This window comes from Crinia signifera, chromosome 1 (assembly GCF_055691185.1).
Source record: "Crinia signifera chromosome 1, ASM5569118v1, whole genome shotgun sequence".
Taxonomy (NCBI): Eukaryota; Metazoa; Chordata; class Amphibia; order Anura; family Myobatrachidae; genus Crinia; species Crinia signifera.
In genome coordinates, this window is record NC_139217.1 from 264,344,234 (window position 1) to 264,372,096 (window position 27,863).

At 43.3% G+C, this 27,863-nt stretch overlaps 1 protein-coding gene and 1 long non-coding RNA gene across 3 annotated transcripts in view; one reads left to right on the forward strand and one right to left on the reverse strand.

Moving 5' to 3' along the window:
* LOC146074372 (uncharacterized) overlaps positions 1-25,094 on the forward strand; it is a 26,972-nt gene extending 1,878 nt beyond the window's left edge. The window contains exons 2-9 of one of the 2 annotated variants that reach the window (XM_083182366.1): positions 168-258; positions 410-553; positions 2,194-2,431; positions 9,611-9,757; positions 12,629-12,717; positions 15,843-16,074; positions 17,754-17,851; positions 22,548-25,094. In XM_083182366.1, the coding sequence (XP_083038492.1) occupies positions 2,201-2,431; positions 9,611-9,757; positions 12,629-12,717; positions 15,843-16,074; positions 17,754-17,851; positions 22,548-23,034 (1,284 nt within the window). In that variant the 5' untranslated portion in view covers positions 168-258; positions 410-553; positions 2,194-2,200 and the 3' untranslated portion in view covers positions 23,035-25,094. The remainder of the gene's footprint in view (positions 1-167; positions 259-409; positions 554-2,193; positions 2,432-9,610; positions 9,758-12,628; positions 12,718-15,842; positions 16,075-17,753; positions 17,852-22,547) is intronic. The other variant, XM_083182362.1, reaches the window with a different exon arrangement.
* On the reverse strand, positions 172-27,634 carry LOC146074387 (uncharacterized). Its single transcript, XR_014473423.1, has 3 exons — positions 26,987-27,634; positions 21,498-21,595; positions 172-2,401 (listed from the first exon to the last, which is right to left on the reverse strand). It is a non-coding gene; the product is annotated as an uncharacterized LOC146074387 (long non-coding RNA).
* Between the last annotated feature and the right edge of the window lie 229 nt (positions 27,635-27,863).

The following is a 27,863-nucleotide window of genomic DNA, read 5'->3' on the forward strand; positions in this document are numbered from 1 at the left end:
AGAATTGCTGGGCTGAAAATCACTTAGTGTATACACCAGCGGTTCCCTGGGGTGCCACAGGGGTGCTGCAGTGCTGAAACCATGTAATCACCACAAATCTATTTAATATCTGTTGTTACAATAAATAAGTGTATCTTCTTTACATAATATATTTTCTTCTTCTTTAGGTAACATATTTAAACAGAGCATGCCTATGACTTGTGTAGCTTATGGCTGCCATAATTTTTTCGTCAAAGGAACTGGAAAACAATTTTTCAGGTACCAAAATATATCTAAACGTTTATTATAACTATGTTGTAAAGTATATAAACAGCAACAAATAGTGTACATAATGCAGCAACATGGAGGCACCTAAGTAATACCCCTTTTTCCACAAACAATAATGTTTGCAACGTTTATATATCAAAAGGTTCTCTGAAGAAAAAACAACAGACAAAATTACCCGGGAATCAGACCCTGGACATGGGAAGACACAACACTAACCTGGGTCCAGCCTGTGCTGTGAACGGAATTTTAAGGCACTGTAACAGCATGAAACAGAGCAGTTACTCAGGTGCCTTTCTTCAAACAGATAGGGTTTCAACTAGTCTCTCCAAGAATTCTGGGTCAGAACCAGGGCTGGTGTACCTGGGATGACTTTCGGCTGCAGGTTGTCTTTCTACATGTTATGCGAGCCAAATGCTGGTGCAACGGGTGGACAACTGTATTGCCCCCTAGGCCTTGTGCAACAGCAATACTTACACAGATTCCACAGTAAGTGCTAACGGATTATCTGTGTTTTGCGCATGCGAAGGACCCATTCTGCATTAGCATAGCTAACATGCACTCCAGCATCAGAATGATTTACAGTCTGTTTGCCATTTTATGGGTGACAAGGGGGTGGTGAGGAGGTCCATTTGAGAAAATGCCATTTAGGAGGAGGGAAGAGGCCAGGGTCATTGGATGGAGATTTATTGGCCTCTGCAGTGTTTAGCTTGTGCGACACCTTGGGTGCCGCAAGCCACCCCTAATGAGTCCAGTGATCTGATGCTGTGTTCTAGGATGCAGGTTACTGCAGCAAGAAGCACGTCTAGCTATGCTATAGATACAAATTGATATAGTGTTTTTATTAGTTTTTTTTATTTATTGCATGTAAGGGGAACCTCAATTAATATTTCCCCTCAGATCACTTATTTATTAACAGAGCTGTGAGGTAGTAATGCTAACCATTACACCATCCATGCTGCACAAGAGAAGTGGATAATAGAGTTACAGAGTAAGACCTTCTTTAAGCTGCAAAACTATTTATGTAGTGGGTATCTTGTCACTTTTCTTTTTTACCCTGGTCTCTTAATCTTCATGTATTGTGACTCACATATTGTAACCCATGTAGTGAGCCCAAGATGGCTGATTAGCTTTTGTACGCCACCAGCCGCCTTGCGACCATTCCCGCCGCATTGCGAATGGATATTTAGTATAAACATCCATTCGTAGCGGAGCAAAATCATTTGATTTTTATTCCTGTGTTTGCAAATATAAGTTACTCTTGACTGACCTATATACTGTATGTGTGGAATCTGGCTTCAAGAATGGGGCAGGCACAGACGTCAACCATCCACCCCCAGAAGCCATTGACCCATTTGCATTCGCATGGGGACGCACACCATTTTCCTGGGCGCACCCACCATTTTTATGGGTACGCCCTGGAAAGCTAGCCAGCCCCCTGACCGCCTCTATCCCACACCCCCTGTGCGAACCCCTCGGCGACTGTGCAAGGTGAAGGCGTCCACACAGAGGCCCTGCGCATGTGTATATTCGCTTATACGCATGCGCAGAGTGAAAACATCGGTCCCCGGGCCGAATACCCTGGGGACCAATCAAATGGGATTCAGGCCCCCACTGTGTACATGTAGGACTACGTAAGATATCACTAGTGAGAGCCATGCAGCATGTACAAGGCTGGATAAATCCTAGTAGTCTAACGAAAGGACATCATAACTGGCTTCTTAAAAGATCCAGTTGGCTCCGAAGTTTGACTCTAACTTCAGGGTTCCTTTGCAGAAATCTTTATCCCATATAGGGAATATGGGGAAGGAGTGGATCTTGTATAGGGTTGGCATCGTAACCATATAGAAATGACCAAAATGTTTAATTTTAACTATAAATTGTTTTTTTTAACGATATAGCAGTTAATGCCAGTGTGATTCTTTGCAGGTTTCCAATGAAAGACCCTGAACGTTTGTCCAAATGGGTTGTAGCAATTCGTCGTAAAAATTGGAAACCGTCTGCATCCAGTAGGATCTGCAGTGATCATTTTACGGACAATGACTACATGTTACGTCCAGGAGCAATGGTTCCACGCCTTCGACTAGATGCAGTGCCTTCTGTTTTTGATGGATTTCCAAAACATTTGAAAGAACGGCTGGAAGAGAAAAGAAAAGTAAAAATGAAGGTAAATAAATAATAATTAAAATAATTGAGATTCTAATTACAACCAAGGTTGAACTGGATGGACGCAAGTGTTTATTCAGCCTTAACTACTATGTAACTATGTAATTCTTATGATTGTTTTCATACAAAATAATAGTATTATTTGAATCTCCATTAAGCATACCCTGTACATGCCTAACACAAGCACATCACCAATGTCATGTATAGAACCACTGGGGGTACAACACGCATCAGTGTTTAACTCTCTAAAGGAGTGACACCAAATTGATGACTTTTTTGCATTGACAGGGTCTGGGTGCTGCAGTGTGAAACTCTTGTAGCACTAGGCTAATGTCACAGATGAAGAGCCGGAACTGCAGACAGCCCCCTTTGAGGCCCAGTCTATTTCAATAAGGCCATGTCCCCTTTTCGAGCGGCTGCACCTTCAACATGTGAGGGGTTTAGGGGTGTCTCACCCAGTGAGACCTCTGAACCTCCCAGTGAGACCAGTGACCACTAGAGGCCACTTGACTGACCATATCACTCCTTTGTGTGCTAATAAATGTCACAGCAGAAAGTGAAAGCAATTTTTGCAGGAAGTATTTTCATTTGGGATAGAAAAGATGCAAACTTCTATTGATCATGACAACGATGACTTCTAGATGCAAAATATTGGGCCAAATATATAGGGTGTATATATAGGCCAAATAATAGGGTGTAAGAATCAGCAGGTTAATCAAGTTGTGGCCAGGATGTAGCTGTTCCTATAATATATTCACTGCCTGCTTCTTTGCCCTGGACAGGGGGAAGGTCAGTCCTAGTGATCTTTTCTGCTGACCTCATCACCTTTTGAAGCTTGCCTTTATTGTGCTCACTGGCGGATCCGTACCAGACTAGTATCGAGAAGCCCGAAACAACGGTTATTAATACTGTGTATAACAGGGAAAAGGGGAGGACAGCGCTGAGACCAAGGTCCCTCTATATAACAGACACACCTGTTGCAGAATTTTTAGCCCATCATTTGGGATCACAACAATAAATTTCCAATTTAGGACCATAAATGCACAATAGACTGTTAAAAATAAATAATACATTTTAATCCTAACTTATAAAAAATAGATAAAGAAAAAATACAACAAACAATATAAAATATACAAAAAAAAATACACCAAATAATATATACCGGTAAAATTGCTAATTAGCTTGAAGCATAAATTTTGGAGTATTTGAGATGTTAGTTAGTCCATATTAGTAACTGAGATAGAGCTGAATTTTGATTAGTATAGCAGTCCCATACAGCAAGTTGTATACAGGGTTAGTGAGCGATTTAATCAATAATGCAGGTATATTTACCAATCCTTCACACAGAGCATGTTGTTTCGCTTGATATTTTTCCACAAAGCTAAGTGGGTATACAGGTGGCCACCTGAATAGCAGAAAAGGTGTTACCTCCAGATTTGGTGTCAAGATTCAATCTCCACTTGGTATGGTAAGCGGCCAAGGATAGTAAGTGTCCACATATGGGTAAAGGGAAAAAACTGGTACCAGAATAATAGTTGTCCCTAACTCGTTTCCCCGCCTCAGTCAGTCGGCAGCTTCCTCAGAGAGTATGATTAATGCCCTGTATTGGACGCTGTTTAAATATGGTGCAGTATCCCCCTATTTCGCGGGCTTCCAGCGGCACTTCCGCATCTCGGAACTAGCTTGCACTTCAAGCCTCTTTTTGGATATACCAAGTTCATTGGTCTCTCCTGTCACGTGACCGGGATCCAGTCTCGTGATATTATGGTGATTAGCTCTTGCTTCTCGACAGAGGTTGCACTCCAAGCCTCAATCTGAGTGGGCATTTTTCGTTTGTCCAGTCTGTCACGTGACTAGAATAAAGTTCCACACAGCGTTTTTTTTTATCCTGGAGGCTGTATGAGTGAGTCCATGTTAGATGACTTGGGGGGGGGGGGGGGGGGGTTTACTTTAACCGCTCAGCAGATTGTATCCGTTTGTTGTCCCAGGTAAGATTCAGCCAAAGACATCCAAAGCTAGAGGGACTGGGTAGTCAGAAGAATCAGCAGGTGAGTCCAACGATACCAAGGGTCCAACAATACTGGTTCTGGATAGAGCACCGAAGTGTTTCACTGGACTATACGCCAGCTTTATCAAGGTGTCCTGTTATGAGTCGTGGGCTCATATTTATACCCACAGTTCCATTCAGCTCATTAGCGTAATTAATTGATTCACCCATATGAAAAAAACCTTATAATCAGTATATTTGATAAGTCTAAAAGGAGACAGACTTACTACCATTAAATATGGATTCGGTATGGAATCCCAGCGATCGGAATCCCGGTGTTCAAAATTCCGACGCCGAAATCCCAACAAGGGGGGATGGGACGTGGCGGGCCCGGTGCCTCACTACGCTTGGGACACTAATTTATTCTCCCTCTATTACTTTTTAAAGTATAATTGATTAACCCTCTCTTATCATTTTGAGCACTGCTATTTATTTTTGTTTTTTCTAGTATCGAGGAGCACAGTAACATAGTAGTTAAGGCTGAAAAAAAAAGACATTAGTCCATCGAGTTCAACCTATCTAACTTGTAACTACTGACTTAAGTAAAGCCGCCCATACTCAGTCCGTTTAACAGATCCTTTGTGTACTTATATAGTACACATCGCATTGCATGCCTTGTGCATGCATTGTGCATGCGATGCGAGGAACAGCTAGTGCCAAAAGTATGTGCAGCACATACTTTTTGTACCGTACTATGAGATGCGCGGGTGCGCGCATCTCATAGTACAGAACGGATGGTCCGGGAACGGTCCGTCTATGGGCACCATTAGTCATATCTATAGGATTCCCTTAGTGGCCAAATATGCATCCAGTTTTGATTTAAATTCATTAACAGTAGTTGCTGTAATCACCGCCAACGGCAATGAGTTCCAAAATTTTACTGCTCTAATGGTGAAGAATCCTCTTCTTAATTCAGTATGGAATTTATTTTCCTTGAGCCTCAGTACATGTCCAGGTGTCCTAAGTATAGGCCTGTTAGTGAACAAATCATCTCCCAGTTCCATATGATTCCCAATCCTGTATTTGAACATACTAATCATATCACCTCTCAACCTCCGTTTCTTCAGTGAAAACCTATTCAGCCTGGTTAACCTATCTTTGTAGTCTAGTGATTCAAGACCTTTTACTAGCTTAGTTGCCCTTCTCTGTACCTGTTCCAATTCATTTATGTCCTTTTTAAGGTGCGGAGCCCTGAACTGAACACAATATTCCAAGTGTGGTCTAACCAATGCCTTGTAAAGAGGCACTATCACATTGGCATCCCTTTAATCCATACCCCTTTTAATGCATGACAGTGTCCGGTTTACTTTAGCTGCTGCACTTGAGCAGTGTGCACGATTACCCAATTTTTCATCTATGATGACCCCAAAGTCCTCCTCTACAGCAGAATTCCATAAGAAATTTTGGTACTTATGTAGTAACTGGGCTGCCGATTTTGAAATCGGGTCCATCGCATCGCATCGCACCCGACCAAATCGCATGCGATGCGATGCGATGCGATGGACCCGATTTTTCCATAGGATTCAATGTTAAAATGGACTGAGTCCATTTCAACATGGAATTCAATGGGAAAAGGGGTCCTTTTCATACCCCTACTATCCAAGTGGGCATGGAGTTGGATATAAACCTGTGGCGAGCGTAGCGAGCCACCGAGCCCGAAGCGTGGCGAGCGGACACAGAATACCGTCCCCTCGCGGGGCGCGCTTCGCTCGCCACGCTTCGGGCTCGGTGGCTCGCTACGCTCGCCACAGGTTTATATCCAACTCCATGCCCACTTGGATAGTAGGGGTATGAAAAGGACCCCTTTTTCCCATTGAATTCCATGTTAAAATGGACTCAGTCCATTTTAACATTGAATCCTATGGAAAAATCGGGTCATCGCATCGCATCGCATCGTATCGCATCGTATGCGATGCGATATCGCATCGCATCGCATCTGATTGTATGCCTTAACTTAAGGCATACAATCAAAAAATCGGCAGCCCAGATACTACATAAGTACCGAAATTTTGGATACTATCTCTTATTATTCCTTGTAATATTTTCCCCACAATGGATGTAAGGCTGACCGGTCTATAATTTAAGTTTTGCTACCTTTCTTCCATATTGGTACTATGTTAGCTATGCGCCAGTCCCTTGGTACCGTGCCCGAGTTTAAGGACTCCTCAAACTTATTCAAGTTTGCTTTTCTGAAATCTAAGAACCTAGTTGCTCCAATATAATTATCTTTGTTAAAATCTAAATAAAATGTGATCATTGTTCCCGGTACTTGTGTAGTTTCACGGCGCCACCGCGCGCACAGTCTGTGTTTGAAACTTGGCAGCTTGCCAGACTCTGTGTTTAACTGTGCGCCTGCCGCTCTAGCTGTTCTCAGCGCAGCGCGTGGCTGATTTACATATGATTTATAAGTTTTTTAGCCCCGTTAATATTACCTGCGATTTCTACCCATACTGATTCTATCGATTCCATTGTGCTCTCGTTTAAGTCTTCCCTTATGTATGGTTTTAAGGATGGTTTAACATATATAAACAAACCCCACCTCCCCTTCTACCTAATCTGATTTTTTCTAAACAGACTATAACCTTCTATGTTAGCCTCCCACTCATGTGATTCATCCCACCAAGTTTCAGTAATACCTATGAGATCAAAATCTTCCTCCAAAACTAGCGTCTCTAGTTCCCTCATTTTACCAGTCAAACTTCTAGCATTCAGATAAAGGCATTTCAGATCTCGTCTTTCCTTTGCCTTTGTCATGTTATCTGTTACAGTTGCAGAAGGTTCCTGAAATGATAAATCCATATCATGGACAATATTTGTACTTGGCTGTGTGTCTCATATACACTTTTCTTATATCTTGTTCCCTTTTTCCTTCCTTCCCCTTGCTTCCTCCACAATGTAGCTGTCTTTGCCCTCTATTCTACAGTCATTTATTGGTTTAAGGTTTCTTACTATACCCTCCCCCCACCCTCCATCGCGGAGTAGAAGAGGAGCAGAAGCTGCTGGGCAACATTGAACTTCCAAAGTTGCCTGAAGAAGAACAACCTCTGCTGCGCCTTCCCAACAATGTCATCGGTGTTGGGCCCGGGTAATTGTGCTCCCCAGGAACTTGAAGGAGTCCATCATTATCAGAGATACACCAGCTGACTTCTTCCTTAAATCCACTACCATATCAACAGTTTTGAGTGGATTGAGCTCCAGGTTATTGCAGATGCACCTAAGGGCCAGCTAGTCTACTCCCCATCTGTATGCTGACTTAAATCTTATTATTTTTACTGATTGTGCCTCTGAGGTACACTTGTTTTTGTAAAGGGAGAAGAGCAGAGGTCAGAGGACACAGCCCTGAGGGGCAACAGTGTTCATGGACCGCACATGTGAGGTGAATTCTCCCGCTTTCACCACCTGTTCTCTGTCTATCAGGAAGTCCACAATCCAAGAACAGGTAGCTTCCAGGACAGACACCCAGGCAGAGTAATTTAGGGTGAAGGATGCTGGGGACGATTGTATTGAAGGATGTACTAAAATCAACAATCAGGACCCTCACTTAGGTTCCAGGCCCAAGTTGAAAGCAGGGGGGGACTGGACTGCACACCATATTTTTAAACATAATGAGAGGTGCTACCAAGTTAAGGTTTCTAGTACCATACAGGAAAAAAGAACAATACTGATGCACACTCTAGGTGCTAAGAACACTGATAGTAAAAATAATTTTGATAACTCTTACAATTAACATGGAGTATAATTGAAGTTCTTAGCACACATTTGCGCAAATATGTGGGCCCATCCACCGCGTCCAGGTGAACTTCATTAGATGGGTCCCTAACATTTTGAATACTAACACATTATATAAGTTGAAAGCATCCTCAACACTCTTATTCACCTGATAGGCAAACTGCAGGGGGTCAAGGTGGGGGCCAGCGATGGCTTTGAGGTGGTTCAGTACCAGGATTCGAACACTTTCATGACCACAGTGCTATTTGCCTGTAGTGGTTCAAGGCCTTCATAGATGAGTTCTTTGGGATTAAGATAATTGTGGACTTTTGAAGTGTTTTTATAGTGGTTCAGCATTATTTAAAGAGGTAAATGGGTGGATTTTTTTTTGACACAATGGAGTCCAGCTTTGGAAAGTTCTCCTCCATCCTGGCTTAAATAAATTCAATTGTACCCACATTTGAAAGGGGGGGGGGGGCTTGATGAAAACAATCCTCCCATTGGAGTGTTTTCATCTACCCAGATATCACATTGTGGCCTGCAAAGTCATGCCCTTTAAGCCTTGAATGCCAAGTGAATTAGTCACAATTGGTGTGAAAGTTACCAAGCTAACATTTTTGTAATGTTATAGGAAACCTATATGTAACCTTAGATATGAAATATATATATATATATATATATATATATATTTTGTTACATTTTTATTTGAATTTAAATAACAAATGTGAGTGACTCTGGCATTTTTTTTTTATTGAATTTTACATATATATAAAAATTACATTAACAATAACGAACTATACACATAACATATAACATATACCATATTAAGCAGCATTACAATATCTTAATCAGGGTATTTCTTCTTATACCACACAGTATAACACATCATTAACAGCATACATTTTGGCATTTTTAGCAGATACTTTGATCATCTTCCCAGAAATGTTGGCACTCAAGGGTTACAACTGGAAAAACTATACCTTTTTTTACGAAATACAATTTTTGCTGTGGTTTTACATTTTATTATGGTTTGTAAATTACCTTCAATGGCCAACCTCAGGTGGTCTGCATTTGAAGAAAATACCAGTTCTAATAAAAATAATATAAATGAAACGAATAAGTTCCATTAATGCCCTATAACACTGTGTTCTACTTTTTTTTTTCTTGTAATCATTTATTTTTGTTATATAATTCATGAAAAGTAATTCATAGGAAAGCTATATGTGTTCAAAACAAACAGCATGCGGATAGATGTCTTTTTAAATGGGATAATAAAATAATCAATCAAGATTTAGGTTAATCTACGCTATTATATATATTTAGATATCTTTGAAAATATTGTATAGAATTGCTTTAGTGATAAAATACATTAACCTTTATAATATACATTACTTTATGGTTCATTAAAATATTTATGCATTACAGGAATTGGTTGTTAAGACAGAACAAAGCGAGCCTAGCTCCTCCTGTCAAAAAGGTATTATATTGACTCAGGAAGTGTCCTCACAGCCACAAGCACCTGGAACAGAAGTACACCAGTGTCAAGGAGAGAACAGAGACACAGATGACAAGGTGAGCCCCCTGCTCCGTGTTCTAAATAAGCAGCAAACCAGAGTAAAGGTGGCCATACATTTATACGAAATGGCCCTTTTTCACACGATTTCGACCCATCGTACCAATAATTTGGTGAAAGTGCCATATCGTATGCGTTTAACCTCTGGAGATTGCCATGGCTGTCACAAGGTTTTGTTGGACCCTGTGGAAGTCAATGGCATTGCATATAATACATCGTATGCAAAAAGAAAGGGAATGTGACCCTGGGGTCACCTAGGAGCGCTGGTAGGATAGAAGGAATATGTGCTTGTAACAAATAAAAAAATTATAAAATTATAAAGAGATTCTGAGGGCTATTGCAGCTTCTTGGAAACAGAGGTTGTGTGCCTCTATACAGATAAAGCAATTCAAGGAAATTGCACGCTGCCTAGGCTGCATGCATACCCAAGGAGCGCAGTTGTACTCAGAAAAAAATAACAATAATAATTTTCCTTAATGGAATTATTTATTAAAAAATAATATATAACAATTTATACATAGAATACAAATTCATTAGAAGTGCACTTCAAACATAGATCAGACAGACAGGACAAACAACATAAGACAAACGGATGCTTGGCATATATGGTAACTAATATGCTTGTTTCTCAATACAACACTGACAAGGCAGATTTGTGTGCATAGTTACCAGTCCTGCTCTTTAGATAGAGCTTCAAGCTGCACAGAAGGATTCAGTATTGAATCCCGGCGGTCGGGATCCCGGCGTTCAGAATCCCGACGCCGGAATCCCGACAGCCGAAATGCCGACAAGGGGGGGGACGTGGATCGCCCCCCCTTGCGGGCTCGCTGCACTCGCCACGCAGCGGGCCCGGTGCCTCGCTACGCTCGGCACACTAATTTATTCTCCCTCCAGGGGTGTCGTGGACACCCCAGGAGGGAGAATGTGTCGGCATTTCGGCGGTCGGGATTCCGGCGTCGGGATTCTGAACGCCGGGATCCCGACCGCCGGGATTTTAACTGCATCCCGCACAGAATTGTCCCCACTCTATGTGTGTGGTCAGGGCTCAGTCCTTCCTCTACTCAGCTGGATATTCTCAATTGCTGAGGAGGGATGCAGCTGCAGCCAAAGCAGTGTACCCACTTTGCAGACAATTTTTAGCAGCAGTATACAGGGGTCACTTTGCGATATCCTGGCATCAAACACAGCTCCAAAAAACGCGTTTCTCTGCCTCTTAGCAGTCATCAGCGGCTTCCTCAAAAAGAAGTACGTACGATGTGTTCATGCTAGCACCCTGCCTATTTCAAAAACTGTGCAATTCTTTTTCCCTGCCTGGGGTGTCACTCTCTGCTGGCATTCTTCAAGCATAGGTCTGGTCTGCATGTCACGGCTAAAATACAGACCACGCTGTGCTAGAAGCACAACAGCAGATAGTGACACCACAGACAGGGTAGAGGAACTGCACAGGTTTTGAAAGATGCAGGGCGCTAGAACACTTTTTTATCGTATGCTGTCCAGCTACTGGGAAGCCTGGCGGCTCCCCGAAGGGCTGTAGCTAAGGTATCGCATGTAGCTGTAGCTGCGAGTAATATACTCAATTCTGCTATTGTGACAGTCCCTGTAGTTGGGCATAAATCTCCCGAAGTCACACAAGTATGCAGGGTTAGTGCTATTTCAGCTTACAAGCAAGTTAGTCACTCATACTGTACATTAACTTGGTTAGACGGAACCAGGCAACTTGATATTATTAATAGAGCTGCAAATGCCCATTCAGTCAACCGATGTTGTATATAACATAACTTGCGCAATACTTATGCTTCCGTTTGGGTGCTGACAAATGGATTAATTTTTTGTAATCCACTTTGGGTGAGGAATGGCTGGCCTGGAGCGGGTCCCCTGCTGCTGGTCTTCCCGATAGCGCAGCCCTCTCTAGGACTCCCTGCTCCGGCGTAGGTCTCCCCGGCTCTAGTGGTTAGGTAGTGACGGTGGTGGTGATGACGCGTTTCCCCGCCTTCTCCTCGTCAGCGGCTTCATCAGATGTTCAAAAAAAAAAGTAATAAGCGGCCCACATGTGCATTAATGTTATTAAATATCTAATTACTGAACACTTTGTACACAGAACAGTCCAAATATAAAACACTTTAGTATGAAAATAGGAGTCCCTGATAAATAACTATGCATCAACCAGATAGCCAAACAGACTGTATAATAATTGGTGTAAGTTACAATTCCTCTTTATTAGATTTATAATTTCTTGTAAAATGTAATCCATGTTCAATTCTAATTATCTTCTGGACAGGTATAAATATTATTTGGGGGAGTAAACAATCTACATGCCGACAGGAAATGAGAATCTTACTTGCATCGGATTTAAATGAGCAAATGATTTTACATAGTGAGACTATTACCCCGTTCTCACTGCCGCAAAAACCTGGGTTTTTGCCAGGGCAAGCAGTCATTTCCGGTGTCGTGTCTCAGTGGGTGTGAGTGAAATTCCCAAGTGTAATGCCCCGGGAATTACACACCATTTTTTTGCAGGGTTATTCCTGGGTAATACACGGGTGTATGGCACGGTGAACAGGCTAGACCCGGGTTCAATGCATTGCTCAAAGCTACTTTTTAAACAGCCAATCAAAGATACTTTTTCAATAGCCAAACAAAGCTGCTCTTAGATTCCACACACTTGTTGGCAGGCAGACCAGGGGAAGCAGTGTGAAGGGGGCAGACACAGGAATTTCCCTGGTCTAAGGTGCAGTATGAAAAGGGTCTGTGGTCTGAGATGATCTGTGCCCTGCCCAAAACCTGGTTTTTGCAGGGGTGGCAATAAGAACATGGTATTACACACACTCTTCTATACCCTTATATGCTATACTATATTTTTTTTCCCCTAGAGTGAAGCAGAGAAGAGCAAGATAAACAATTGTGTGGTATATGGCTGTAACAACACCTTTTCTAAAGGATGTAAGCAACAGTTTTTCAGGTAATTTATTAATACAGGGCTAAAAGTAGGTACTACTATGTCTGCAGAAAATGGTCAGACGTTTTATTGGAATAAAACAATATTACACCCCTACGTAGAAAAACATTATGATGTAACATGTGAGAGTTAGAGCTGGATGAGTTATTTTGTTTCTGTGCAGGGTAAGTACTGGCTGCTTTATTTCTACACTGCAATATACTGTAGATATCAGTTTGAAGTACCTAACCCACCCAAATCTAATTCTCTTTGCACATGTCACATCTGCCTTCCTGCAGTGCATGTGGTTTTTATCCATTTGCAAACCAAATGTTTGTCAAGTATTTCTGACCTGGCTAAAATAATGGTTTCCCCAGCAAAGATTATTTTAAGCATATTGGCCCTTATTCTAGTTCATTTGCAAAGGCAAATTCCTTCTCAAATGGACAAAACCATGTGCACTGCAGGTGGGGCAGATGTAACTGGTGCAGAGAGAATTAGATTTGGGTGGGGTTTTACTTCAAGTGAGATTTATATTGCAGTGTAAAAATAAAGCAGTCAGTATTTTCCCTGCACAGAAACAAAATAACTCACCCAAATCTAAATCTCTCTGCACATGTTATATCTGCCCCCCTGCAGTACACATGGTTTTGTCCATCTGAGAAGGAATTTGCCTCTGCGAGTGAACCAGAATAAGGGCCATTAAGCTGGTTAATATATACATTCCAACCCCAACATGTTTAACTTTGAAAGTAAATTCCATTCTATACTGAACTAACGAAAAAAAGGAGACAAATTGAAATTTGTTTAATCTGTAGATTGTCTCCCCTTTCAAATGTCAACCTCTTATCTTGAACACCTAAAAGCCAGCAAAATAAGCTAGTGTGTTAAGCAAAAGAATAAAAGATTTGTCGATCCTTAAGGGCAGATGTGCTAAGGTGGTAGACACATGTTCTACAGGGAATTCAAACATTTCCTCCACAGTGACTATGTGCAAAGTAAATTTCCTCGCAGAGTATTGCTAAGTAATAGGAAAACAGAATTTGTTACGTATACGTACTACATTGTGTTGACAGACACCGTGCTCACTGTGGGGGGACTTTCCAAACTCCCTGTATCATGGAGGATGTGTAATCGCCATGAACCTGTTCACCTGTAAGTGAAGTTGACTCGCTTTACTTACTTGCTTGGCATGCCCTCTGTTCAAAGGTCCCCTTTACCACTATCTTATCAAGTTGGGAAAAATTATCAAAGTAATGGATGAGCAATAAGCAGATGCTGGCAACAGTTTCCCTTAAGGATGGGGAAGTTGATAGTTTGCTAAATACACCATTCTAAAAACTCTATTGTCAATTCAAATAGCCAAGACGGGCCTGACCTCACCGTGAACTAGCAGGCAAGTTAAATTGTTGACCCATATGAAGGATCAAATGTATCTAAAAAAAATGTAAAACTATATATAATATTTTACAATTCAAAAAACCGGCGCTTATACCTTCTATTTGTGTTGTATATATAATATTTATTAAATTGTATGACAACTGGGTTGTTCTTGTTATAGATCCATAAGCTTTTAAATCTATAACACACAAGATGGTCGTAGAGATTACGATGAGTGAAACTTGGCCACCTTAGAGCGGAATATATCACACAATTACAAACAGCTTGATAGATAAACTTGACGATCAACCGTATTATTATATGCTGCTAACAATGTTCAAATATAGGGGGCTATCCAGTCCTGATCGCTGCGTAAACCATGACTTGACTCAGTGTCTGCGATACAAACAGTAATATCAGGGTGAGAGAGCTAAAGTCACACACCTTACCCTCAAATGTACGATTACACCCCCCCCCCCAAACAGTGAGTCAGGTGGGGATAACCCACAAACAGCAGGTATGGAGGGGCAAACCGGACAGACACTGGTGGCAGAAGGGATTGATTGGGAGATTCCCTTACAGTGAAAAGGTATGAGGGAGAGGCAAAGGCGGGGCTGCCTGAAACTTTTCTGGTGGGGGGTGGTGCACATTATTTTTAGTTATGCTACGGGTCTTGGGCATAGCTAAAGTGGGTGTAGGTGGTATCATTGCTGTGGGGCACAGAGGCTTAGGGATCCCCAGGCCCAGATCATATAGTTGTCTACTAGCTGAATGGCCGTGCTTCGCTATGAAATTTCAAGTATTTTCATGCGTGTATCTTTAATTTTAAAGGACTTCCTGGTAGCCTGAAGAAAAGATAAAAAAATGCAGTTTAAGCCCCTAATGATCCCCCACTTTAAAATGGAAAAAAAAATGTACAAATTGTTCGATTTAAACCTAGATTAACATGCTGCTAAAAATATATACACCAAGTAAAAAAAAATTGTATATCTTACCCCTTTTGCTTCAGCCTCAATAGGTATATTGCCCTGGGATAATAGGTCCGATTTAAAAGGCAGTAAGAAAATAATATTAATCTATAAAACACGTTAACCCTTTTCACGTCTTTAGTTTTGGAAATTTTAAAAATCCCTTCTTATTGAGTGCCTACATCACAAAAGATACCGTCCGAATTTCAAGTTCCTAGTTCTCATGGTTCCATAGATTTTGTGATGAGTCAGTGATATTTGGCTTTTATATTTGTAGATTACGTTCACAACAATGCCTGCTTAGAAATTGTGTCTGGCCCATTGCCTGGACTGAAAAGTGAGAATTGTCAGAGCCCATATTGGTAGCATTCTCAGTCTCTCCCTCTCAGTAAAGCTCCACACACACAGATCTCCCGCACTACCATTTCACTCTCACAGGCACAACTGATTGTGTTCAAAAGTCTCAAAATAGATAAGCATAAGTGTTTGGTTGACTTGTCCTGGTGTGGTTATCAGTCTATGGCTGTGGCTATTAAGGTGTATGCTGATGATGCACACGATCAACGGGATGGAGACCGTTGCTGTCAGGGTCTCCTTAAAGCCATATGCAGGGCAGAAAGTGTATTTTAATAATGGCATGATTTCGAATATGTTTTAACATGTAGAATCTGATTGACCATCTGCTTGAGTATCCCATATTTTTGTCTGTCTGATGGAGAACAATGTGCCACTGCTAGAAGATGACTGTAAGCGAAAGGCAGGTGAGCATTAAAATTGTCATTGGTTCTAAATTATGTACAGGTTTCCGGTGCAAGATCCTGATCTCTTTTCCAAATGGGTTGAAGCAATTCAACATAAAAACTTTGAACCTTCTGCATCCAGCAGAATCTGCAGTGATCATTTTATTGATGAAGATTACGTGCTACATCCAGGATTATCGCCCCCTCTTTTAAGAGCAGATGCTGTGCCCTCTACTTGCATTGGAATACCTAAGCAAATGCAATTAATAAGTCTTGGAAATGGAATGCAAATGGTAGGTCAAAGAGTGGGTCAGGTAATTTTTTGGTGATTGATAATGTTGGTGATACTAGTTGTCTGTAAAGACAATGTTACACTTTTAGACCTTCAAGTAATGGGAGGCAGTCTTTCAGAACACAAACAACAAGAACCTAGAACTGGAAATAAAATGCAAATGAAGAGGCCCATCTATCTTTGAATATTTGTGGTGTTTTCAGGGTTAACTTCACAATTGTCATACTGAGAGAAATATATGTTTTACTGTGGGAGATATTTGCTGCGATCCCTCCATTTCCCACTGCAGCCCCAATAGATTTTCTATGGGGAATGTGATGCTGCCATACTCCCCAAACTGCATAACCTGAAGCATTCCCAAGATGGCATCTGACTATTTTAGCCGGGAATGGCTGCCAGGCTTGCGTGATCAGTGGGAATGCACATTTGTAGGAGCCCCGCCACCACACTAAAAACAGTGCAGGGACGTGCTTTGGAGGGACGTGCTTTTTTGGGAGATTGTTACATGCATCCCGCAATGCAATTCTGGGTGCTAATATCACATCCAGGTTGCATTACAAATGCAATTATTGCTAAGTGAGAGGTTGCACCATGCTACGTTATAAACCTTAGCTCCTAGCTGGCTTTAGTATTGCGTTAGCATGCCATCGATATCATTCTCTTGCTTTACTGCACACTGTTGATAGAGGCAAATCATTTTAAAAAATGATCAATGCATACCTCCCAAATTGTGAAACACGCAAGTCAGGACCTCCGCACACACCCAAGGAGGTCCTAACTTGGGTGTTCCCCATGGGTGCACGTGAGGCTCCCATGAGGCAATGCACCCATTTTTACCTCTGTGGGGGCATTCTCCTAGCACCGTGTTAGCGAATTATGATATAGAACAACCAGATAGAAAATATGAAAGAATAGGCGCTAGGGTGATACACAATGTTCCAAATAACAGAAATATTGGTACTTATATGTTAGTTGGGCCGCCCACTAAGCTATTTGCTTAGTTTTCCGCGTCCCCTTGTGGGGCTCGCCACGCTTCGGGCTCAGTGGCTCGCTGCGCTCGCCAAACTATAAGATCAACTCCATGCCAACATGGATAGTGGGGGTATGAGCGTACTAACTATAGTGGGCGCCCAAGTAACATATAAGTACCGAAATATTTTTATTTTTACACACGGTTCGGCTCGACCACCGTGACCCAGCCCCGTTCTTGGTCACGCTCCACCGAGAACATGCAGGCGGGATTCAATGTCTCGCCTGCCGGGGACTGAGAAGGGGGAGTGGCTGCGAGTTGCGGCGGGGAAGAGGCGAGCTGCAGCCGGCAGCTCGTCACTTCCTGGCCATTCTCGGAAGAACGAGCCTGACAGCTAGTGATGTCAGGCTCGTTCTGCCGAGAAACCCTGATCAATGCAAAACCATGTGCACTGCAGGTGGGGCAGATGTAACATGTGCAGAGAGAGTTAGATTTGGGTGGGGGGGTGTTGAAACTGATGTCTGAGTTGCAGTGTAAAAATAATGCAGCTAGTATTTACCCTGCACAGAAACAAAATAACTCACACAAATCTAACTTTCTCTATACATGTTACATCTGCCCCACCCACAGTGCACATGGTTTTGCCCATTTTGAGAACAAATTTGTACTGCGATCAGATCTGAAAAGGGCCTATACATTTACTTTTCAAGGTCAAACCTGGTCCAGTGGAGAAGAATCGCGTAAAGACCTGTGTGGTGGATGGCTGCAATAGTATCTCTGCGAAAGAATGTGGGAAACGATTTTACAGGTAACCTTTTTGACTGAGTATTTAGATCAAGCATGGGGAACCTTTAGCCTTCCAGCTGTTGTTGAACTACACATCCCAGAATGCTTTGCTACAGTTTTAGCATGGGCAAATTGCAAAACTGTAGCAGTGCATGCTGGGATGTGAAGTTCAGCAACAGCTGGAGGGCCAAAGGTTCCCCATCCCTGATTTAGATGAATGAAGAACTGTACATATTAACATGTGAACCTTTTTGTATTTTCCAAACGTACTAATAGAGTTCAGCTAAAATAAAGTGACTAGGGTGTATTCTGTACAATAAAATACTGTACTCTAAGCATATGAAACAGACTTAACAAATGTTTCAGCTGTGAAAATGCTACGTGCAGTTTTTCTTGGTATACACCTTACCTACAATTGGGGGGGGGGGGGGGGGGGGTAGAGGACATAAGACATTAAGAAAAATTTTGTTATTCGCTATCCTGCTGCAAATCCATATGCAATACACAAACCATCTAATGATTTTTCCAGTCTGTGCAAATGTGAGTCTGACCCTACCAGTCATCTGTGACAGAGACAGGCTGATCAAGGCCGGCACAAAGGTCACATACTTCCCCTTGGGCACGCCTGAGTTTTTTTCTGACTCTCCCAGAAAACAGCAAGTTTCCACCCCCGGCTTCCTGTCAGTCAAACTGCGAGAGGATTGCGAGTATGAGCCATACACTATTTTTGTTGCTAAATGCAGGGGTGGGGAACCTCAGGCCCGGAGGCTGTATGCGGCCCCCGTAGCCGGTCTGAGTGTCCCGATCATCCACCTGCCAGCTTTGCCGGGAGTCAAGTACAGGGGAATTCTCGCAAGAGGTTGGTAGTTCTCGCGAGATTCCTCTTAATCAACAGTAGCCGGAGTCTGTCAGTCCTATTCAGCGGCAGCCGCCGGAGTGTGTGACGGCTGCAGCAGTACAATTTGTAAGAGAAATTTTTACATATGGCCTCCAAAGGATTATTTCCCCATACAAACGGCCCTTGGCACAAAAAAGGTTCCCCACCCCTGTTATATGGGCTCGCACATGCATGCTACGATCTGTGTGCATGGGCAGATGTAACGTGCCCATGTAATTGATAATCGCTTGATCTGCAAATTCGCACATCAGCGATCAGCTCTGAATCAGGTCCATAGCTCAGAGTTGGCAAGCCCCAATATAGCTAAACAATTTAAGGTGAGAATACAAGGTAGTAAAAATATAGTAAACATAAAAACTTTACATGTGAAAAGTAGGGAAATATAAAATCTTAATAGGCCATGAAAACAAACTACAAATGTTATGTCATGCCCCGCTGCAGAGCTGGGTTCGGCCACAGCTACTCACCTCACCGGGCACATCGGTCTCTGCGCCACAGTGGTGCTGAGCCGAGAGGGTCCAGGGGACAGGCTAGTGTTGGGGGCTCCCGGGCGCCGCCATCTTGGCCGGGTCATATGACCAACAGGAGGGGGGGGGGTGCTTTATCCCTTCTCTGGAGGGAAGCTGGCCTTTCCTGGGTGGGCAGGGCTATAAATCCCAGAACTGTAAGCCTCAGCGCTGGTACAACTCTGCAGCTGTCGGCAGCATAGTTCTGCAGCAGCCTCCAGTGTCTCTGGGCCTTATTCTAGTTCACTCTTTCTGACAAAATCCTTCTTAGATGGACAAAACCAAGTGCACTGCAAGTGGGGCAGATGTTACTTGTGCAGAGAGAATTAGATTCCTCCCTGCACAGGTTATAAAAAGTAGTCTGTACCACATTATTTCACATCGCAAATGCTGGGTTGTACACGGGATTTGGGCATGGGTCCATCCCGGGAGCAAGCCAGCATTTGCGCTAACTGTGGCTTATTGCCGGGTCGCCATCATCATCTGGGGGCAGGGGAAGATGCAGCACTAAGATGACACTGCTGCCTCTTCAATAGAAGTGAACGAGACCATGGGCGGATTCAGGGGGGGTGGCCCCTGTCATATCTGACATAGTTCATTTTGTAGCTGAGGACTGGGGCTTTCCAATGAGCCCGGCTCAGTGACGCTAGCCCCCCGGAACCGAAGATACCACCGGGCAAATCTGGAACGTCTTCCCCATAGGATAACATGGGACCCACTAATTCCAATTCCCCACCCGGTTCTGACGGCTGACACCCCCCCGCAGCATCACAGAAGCTCATAGTTGATCTCATTCCAACCCCAATCGCCAGGCCTTCAATCTGATATCAGGCTGCTCCATATGGGTCAATTGGTTCCGGATATATTGCTGATAATTCTGAAATGTAATATCATGGCTGTACATGTTCCTTGCGGGCAGATTTCTCTGGAACCAAACGTACCCGTTTCACAGGACAGGTTCCAAAGATATAGCCAGTTAAAGGGGAGGGGGGGGGGGTTCTCTCCCCCTCACACCAAACGCAGGGACTAGTCTGGTGTAAAAGGGGCCAACCTGGGAATGTCCCTGCATGATCCTGGGACCATATTCCGGGGTAAGTTCCTGCATTTCCTGGTGTGAAAGGGGTATTGTTTCAAATAGCCGGGACCAGCAGTGCTCTGAATACAGCCGGGCAGCCCCCCGCTCTCTGCCTGGTTGTCAATGGCTCTCACTTCTGCCTGGCGGTGGCTGTCCCTCAGTTACCGCGAGCATTTATTCCCCCTTGGCAATGAGCATGTAGATAAGCAGCACTTATGTAGCATAATTTTTAATCAGCATTATGGGGTTCGGCATAATACGTAATAAACATTATGGTGTGCGGCTTAACAAGTAATGGCCATTATGGTGTAAATTTTTAATGCAATGTCCTTGTTTATGAAGCATATTGGTAATTTTGGCTCAATCCGTGAAGCATTATGTTAATTTTGTCTTTTGTATCGCTGCGCTCGCCTCGCTTTGGGGTTGTTTTTCACGTCCCCTTGCGGGATTCGCTGCGCTCGCCACGTTTCGGCTCATTTTCCACATCCCCTCGCGGGGCTCACTGTGCTCGCCCCGCTTCAGGCTAGGTGGCTCGCTGCTCTCGCCACACTGTATAATATCAACTCCACGTCGACGTGGATAGTGCGAGTATGAACAGGTCAGGAGGACGCGTACCCTTGCAGGGCACACTATGCTGGCCACGCTTCAGGCTGATGTGGATAGTGGGGGGGTGCTAAATCGCATGGGATCACATGATCAAATCACATTTGATTTGTATTCGATACAATCCCTGGGCAGTGGCGCCATGAAACTACACAAGTACCTCTAAATCTTACTACAATTCCTGCCTTCTGCAGAAAAGAAAGTCTGCAGATGCTTGGCATATGCAATATACACAATACACTCTGAGCGGCCAAATTATTATGACCAGCAGTCGATTTTATGCAAAGTAGCTGTAGTAGTAGAATATCTCACTCTGTATAAAAACAGAAAGGTGAAGATATGCAAATACTAATGAAGTTTATCAATTATGACACAGCACAATTTAATGGACTTTGATTGTGGATTGATTGTTGGCGATCACAGCAGTGGTGCGAGCATTAGGAAAATAGCCACTTTATGGCGGGAGTTGTTAGTCTGAACTCCCCCTCTGGCAAAGCAATACCCCCCTGCACCCCCCACCACCACCTCTTTTATTTAAAAACACCCACCACTGAAGGGTTTAAAGTTAGCCCCACAAAATACTCACCCAGTCGTCGTATAGTTTATAATATCGGTTATGCTACTGTGAGTACTCTCTGTACTAGTCAGGCAATCTAGGTGCATGCTTCAGTGGGTAGCAATCTCCTGAGTCAAAATAGAAATAGTGTTTATTTAATTTTGCATCCTAGTTTTACCACAACTTTTTTTTGTTACCAGAGTAAAATTTCTGTGGCTGTTAGGTATTTAACTATCCCTGGGCAGACATTGGGCCTTATTCTGATCGGTGCGGCCGGAGCCGATTATGCGGCCAGGACCATGCGTGCGAAACCCCGCCTTCCATACGGATCGCCAACTCCGTCCATATGCGGTAAGAAGCTGGCCGAACGGACCGCACGTGTATTTTTCACGGAATACGCCTCCTCCATCTAAGGGAACCTCCCCCATCATTCGATGGTCGCAGACCATCGAATGCAGAACCGAGTGCTCCACCAGCACCCGCAACCTCAGACCACACGGACATTTCTCCGTGCAAAAGCAGGGATCTGGGCGGCCAGCTGACATCCGGCAATGTCATATGTCCGCCCCCTACACGTGCGTCACGGCCGCATTACCATACGTACGCCCAGCGTTTGCATGGGAACTCCCATGAAACGCGGGGCGTACGCATATGGTAATGAGCCCAAATAGCCCTTCACGCCCCTCTCCACCCCCTGTTCGGAGTGTTCACATATCATGCGGGATTTGGCCGTACGCCCCGCTCGCACATGCGCAGAGACGCCTCTGCACATGCGCAGACACAAAACATTGGCGGCCCGAACGCACGCGGATATATCCGCACCGATCAGAATAAGGGCCATTAAGTGATAACATGTACTATTGTCCGTTACATCTTGTCTTACCCTTGCACTTATATTAAGTGATGTCGTCTTACATCACAGGAATAAAACTGGAGTTTAAATTATTATCCTGTTTATTGTGTACATTTCACACAGCCTTCATAATAATCTTTTGACGTTTCACTGCAGAATCAGTTCGTTACAATAGGAACTTTAGTGTGGAATGAAAGCTAAACTTGATTATTCCTATTTTTTTATAGGTTTCCCATAAATCCTGAGCGCCTATCCAAATGGGTTCAAGCAGTTCAGCGTACCGGGTGGAAGCCCTCCTCGTCCAGCAGAATATGCAGCGATCATTTTAAAGACAAGGATTATATCCTACGAGTAGGGGCTCCCGGTCTACGTCTCAATGCAGTGCCTTCTGTTATGAGATTAAGAAAGAGACTAAGAAGAAAAAGTGTTAGTCAGGGATATACAGGCCGAGCCTTGGAACACTGCAACTGCTCAGCAGTTCCGGGAGGAGACCAAGGGACAGATATAACCGTTGACCACACTTATTCAACATTGCACAATGCAGCGAACAAACATCATTTCAATCCTAACATTCTTAAACTTAAAAAGAAAGTAAGAACTTTGCAACGTCAAGTACAAAGGCAGAGGCACACAATTAAAAAGTTATCTGAAAGAATTGCACATTTAAAAAATATAAATGACTGTGTTACGGTTTCAGAAAGAGCAGCACCTTGATATCAGGAATTACAATGTGGTTCCATATATTTTATTTCTAGCAAGATACAACTGAAAACGTGAGGCAGAGATTGACTGATAACAAAGCGGTTTCTTAAACTATTTACAGTGACCAGCTTTAGGTATTCTGCAGTCATTGAATAGGAAGTGATATGAGAGTGGGCCATGTAATCTGTTTTGGAACTAGTTTGGTCTGACTTCTAGATTATCAAAACATCTGCTGTTTGGAACAGAACAATTGTCCATATAACACCCAGGGCTGCAATTGGTTCATCAAAAGCTATCTCTCCATAAAAGAAGCTCAGCACACTGGTTGCCAGGTCATACATTTTAGACATCAATATAAATTTGAATTTGATTTGTTAAATCAATCCTGAAAATCCAGTAGCTGGGTCCCACATTTTTATGGTAGTAAATGGCTTAGTATGGTTTCATAATACAGAAGCCTACTTTCTTCTGGGATCTGTGAAGAGTGAGCAGGTGAAACCCTCTGCATATTGAGGAGGGCCTCAGGAATTGCAAAGTCAATTGTGTCGGATCAGATTCTCATCCAATTTGAGGATGTTCATTATTTGGCAAAATGATATCTAAAACCTATCGATTTAAATAGAAACTAGTTTAAATCTTAGCAATACTAATAAACTTTTTTAAATGATTTCTATATTCCATTATTTCCATGCAGTACATATACGTCCCATTATTTGACTTGAAGCACACTCTGGCCCTTATAACAGATCTGATTGCAGTACAAATTTGTTTGGAAAATGGGCAAAACCATGTGCACTGCAGGTGGGGCAGATGTAATGTGCAGAGAGAGTTAAATTTGGGTGGGGTGTGTTGAAACTGAAGTCTAAATTGCAGTGTAAAATTAATGCCACCAGTATTTACCCTGTACAGAAACAAAATAACTCACACAAATGTAATACCCCTTTTAGACATACTACCCGGGAAATTACCCTGCATTTTGACTGCTGGGTCATTTTCCCGGGTGCAGCCTGCACCCTTTCACACTTACAGCAGCAAATTACCGGGTGAAGCAGTTCTACCCAGTAATTTGCTGAAAAACCCGGGTTTTTCTTATGTCTGAAAGGGTCAACCCAGGTCTAAAATCCCAGGCCCTCAACCCAGGTAAAAAGAATGGTCGGAGACCTGGGTTTTAACACCCGGGTTGACCCTTTCAGACATACCAAAATCCCGGGTTGATGCATGTTCATGTGCAAAAACCTGGGATTTTGCCGTATGTCTGAAAGGGGTATAACTCTACACATGTTACATCTGCCCCACCTGCAGTGCACATGATTTTGCCCATTTTCCAAACAAATTTGTACTGCGATCAGATCTGAATAAGGGCCTCTGTGTGCTTTCAACTAATCTCATCTATTTGACAATCAGACACATTGGGAACAATCAGACACATTGGGAACATTCTGCAACAATGTCACACATTGCACAGGTTTTTATTTTATTCTATTACATCAGGGCTGAATTTATAATAACTGTGCATGTACAGATGTGACTGCGGTCATCCTTTCCACTAGCTGCATCAATCTCAGGGCTTTTGCCATGACTAGCATGGTTGTGCTTGAACACTGCCTTTGCACCCTCCTTTGCCATAGGATTGTATTGGTGCATATGCGTGCACTCACAGTGAACTTTCGGTTTGCCAGGTGCACGCATGCACCCTACACGGCGTGCGGGGTTTGGAGAAGGGCGGGGGCACCAGGCTGCTCCATTACCATATGGGAACGTCCATGGTTTCATGGGTGTTCCAGCGATCTCATGGTAATGCGGCGGTGACATGGGTGCGGGGGGCTGGCCGGTGAAATCACCGGATGTCAGCTGCCCGCCCATATCCGTCCCACCGTACACGCATATAGAAGTGACTTGAAAGTCACTTTTATATGCATGTATCTTACACATCTTTTGATGGTCGATGACTATTTAAAGATGTGGGAGGTTACCCTCAGCATACGAATGGATGTTTATGCTAAGCATCCATTCGTAGCCTGTACGGGCGAACCCACGCTGCTGGGGGGGCAGACATTCGCCAGGTGGGGTTTCGTGAATTTGCAAGGCTGCGAATCAACCAGAATAACCCCCAAAGTCCGCAGATGTGCTGCACTCTTAACACACCCTAATATTTTATTTGTACTTGTACTAAATTGGAAGTTCAACTATAGTACAGTAGTAACATTTATCCGTTGGACAACACATTATTCTTATTCTTACATAGAGGACAGGCTATTTTTACTATTTTTTTGCATTGTTGCTGTACTCATGCATTAGCAGATCAAATACATTTTATTGCCATTTCAGTTTACATGATATTTAAATGCATTGTGGATATTTTATTTTGATCAGTGAAGTTTTTGCCGCAGCCTAGCTACCAAGCCATCCTTGGTATCTAGATAATTTATGCACATGTGTAACATGTGTATTTGTTATATTGCATGAAATAAATAAGAGGAGAGGTTCTGTACATCCTGAAGACAAGGTGAGACAAAGCTGGATGGATATTGACAAGTGCGGAAGCTTTTGGAGGAACACAGACAGCGTATGCAGCTGCTGAAGGGACATGGGTGATGAACTGCTGGTGACAGAGGTAGAGATGTGTATGAGAGGCACTACTGTGGGCATTATTTGTATAAAGAGCACTACTACTGTGGCCATGATCTGTAAGGGGAACTATTATTTGGGGCATTTTGTTTAAGGGGCACTACTGCTACAGGCATTATGTGTACAAGTTACACTACTGTGGGCATTATGTGTATAAGGGACACAACGGTGGCAGGGACAATATAGTTCGACATGAGCTTAATATGGAACAGTAACATCTTAAAAGCAGCCCATATACACGCTGCTTTGTGGGCGTGCTGTACTAGCACGGATCACATTGCATTGCATGTGCATCTGTTGGGCATGCGATGCAATGTGATGAAACCTTTGTACTTAGGTTTCATCACATTGCATTGCATGCACAACGGATGCATATGCAATGCAATGCAATGTGATCCCTGCTAGTACAGCACGCCCACAAAGCAGCGTGTATGGGCTGTTAGATTTAGAGTAGCATCACTGATTAGATCCAATCCAGGTATTTCCTAGTATCTGATGTGAATCCTATTTGGGCTAAATAACAACACCTGTGGTTTGCTCTTAAAATATCTGTTTAGGGCAGAGTGTTAATGTTCCCAATGTCATTTAGTGACTGGGCAATAGGCATGGGTCTACGCCAATGGTTCCCAAACTGTGCACCTAGGCTCCCTCAGAGCACTTGCAGGGGCGCCTTGGTTTGGTGGTCGAGAACCGATTAAAATTATTTATAGTCAATGTAACAGACAAAATCAGTGCTTGTGGCTTCCAGTTTTAAAATATATGGATAAACAGATGTGAATCTACATAACTGGACCTAAGGATGACATATAAGCAAAACATATTTAGTTTAATATTGTTTTCTGATATTCTCAGTAGCAAACTTTGCACCTAGGGGTGCCTTGACAAATATGCTTATAATCTAGGGTGCCGTGATGCAAAAAAGTTTGGGAACCACAGGTCTACGCTATTGACCTCTGAAATTGTTGTCCCTATTTGAGAAGCCTGTGAACTGCCAAGCTGTAAAAACCTAAATGCTGTCTATGCTGAAAAGAAAGAAAATGGTTTGTTTACTATCCAGCGTATGTGATTATTTTACAGTTTTGGCGCCTAAACAGGGACACCATAGCTGGAAAGTTCATGCAGCAATGATCCTGGGTAAGACAACAATGTAAACTGACAGTTTTGTGTTTTTTTGGGGGGGGTAACCCTAGCTAGTATGGTAATCCTAATTATGATCAAACTAATTCCCCTTTTACACTGCCGCAAAAACCCGGGGTTTCTGCCTCATTGACCTGGGTCAGTAGTGTAAATAAGGTACCTGAAAAAAAACGGGATGCAGTTACAATAAGATGTGCACCTTTTAACGTTGGGTCTCAACAGCACCTCCAAAGGAGACCTGGTCCATGCTTCCAAGCCGCTGCGCTCAGAGACGCGTCTTCTCCTCTTCCACTCCACCTCTCACTGCCACTCAGTGCCGCTGCCGCATCTTCTGCTCTCCCCCACAAATACTCGCAAGGTGATGACATCTGACATCATCTCGCAAGCGTCAGGTGCGGAGGCAGGCACAGCGGCGGATGCGGTACTGGCAACTGGGGAGAAGATGGAGGGCTGGAGGCTTTTAGGGTTGCCACCGGAAATCCGGGAGAGGTGGCAACCCTACCTGTACTAGATATTGGTAACCGGGACACTTATAGCAAACAAAAAACAGATAGAAAAAAAAGCCACATGCCCACATGCTGCTGTTCACTGATCGGGACAAGAGTTGTCGCATACCTCCCAACATGACCTTCTCCAGGAGGGACACATTGCTCTGCTCCTGCACCTGTGCTCCTGTGTTGAAGCACCTTTCTTATCAATTAACCTGTTCAACACAAATGAAGGTAATCATGCATTAAGAAGAAAGTCCAGGAGCAGAGCATTGTGTCCCTCCTGGAGAGGGTCATGGATGTCATACCCTCCAACATGACCCATTGCATTCGGTACACAATGCTCTGCTCCTGGACGTCCCTGGTAATGTAGGATTGTCATCACCTGTGTTGAAATAACCTTCTCGTCAATTACCTAGTTCCACACAGGTGCTGGCAATCCTACATTACCAGTGAAGTCCAGGAGCAGAGCATTGTGTGCAATGGGTCATGTTGGAGGGTATGTCATGTTGGGAGGTATGTTGTCGGCAAATACACAACCGGCTAAGTCGAGGTGACGCACCGCGCCATTTTGTGAGTACAGGTACA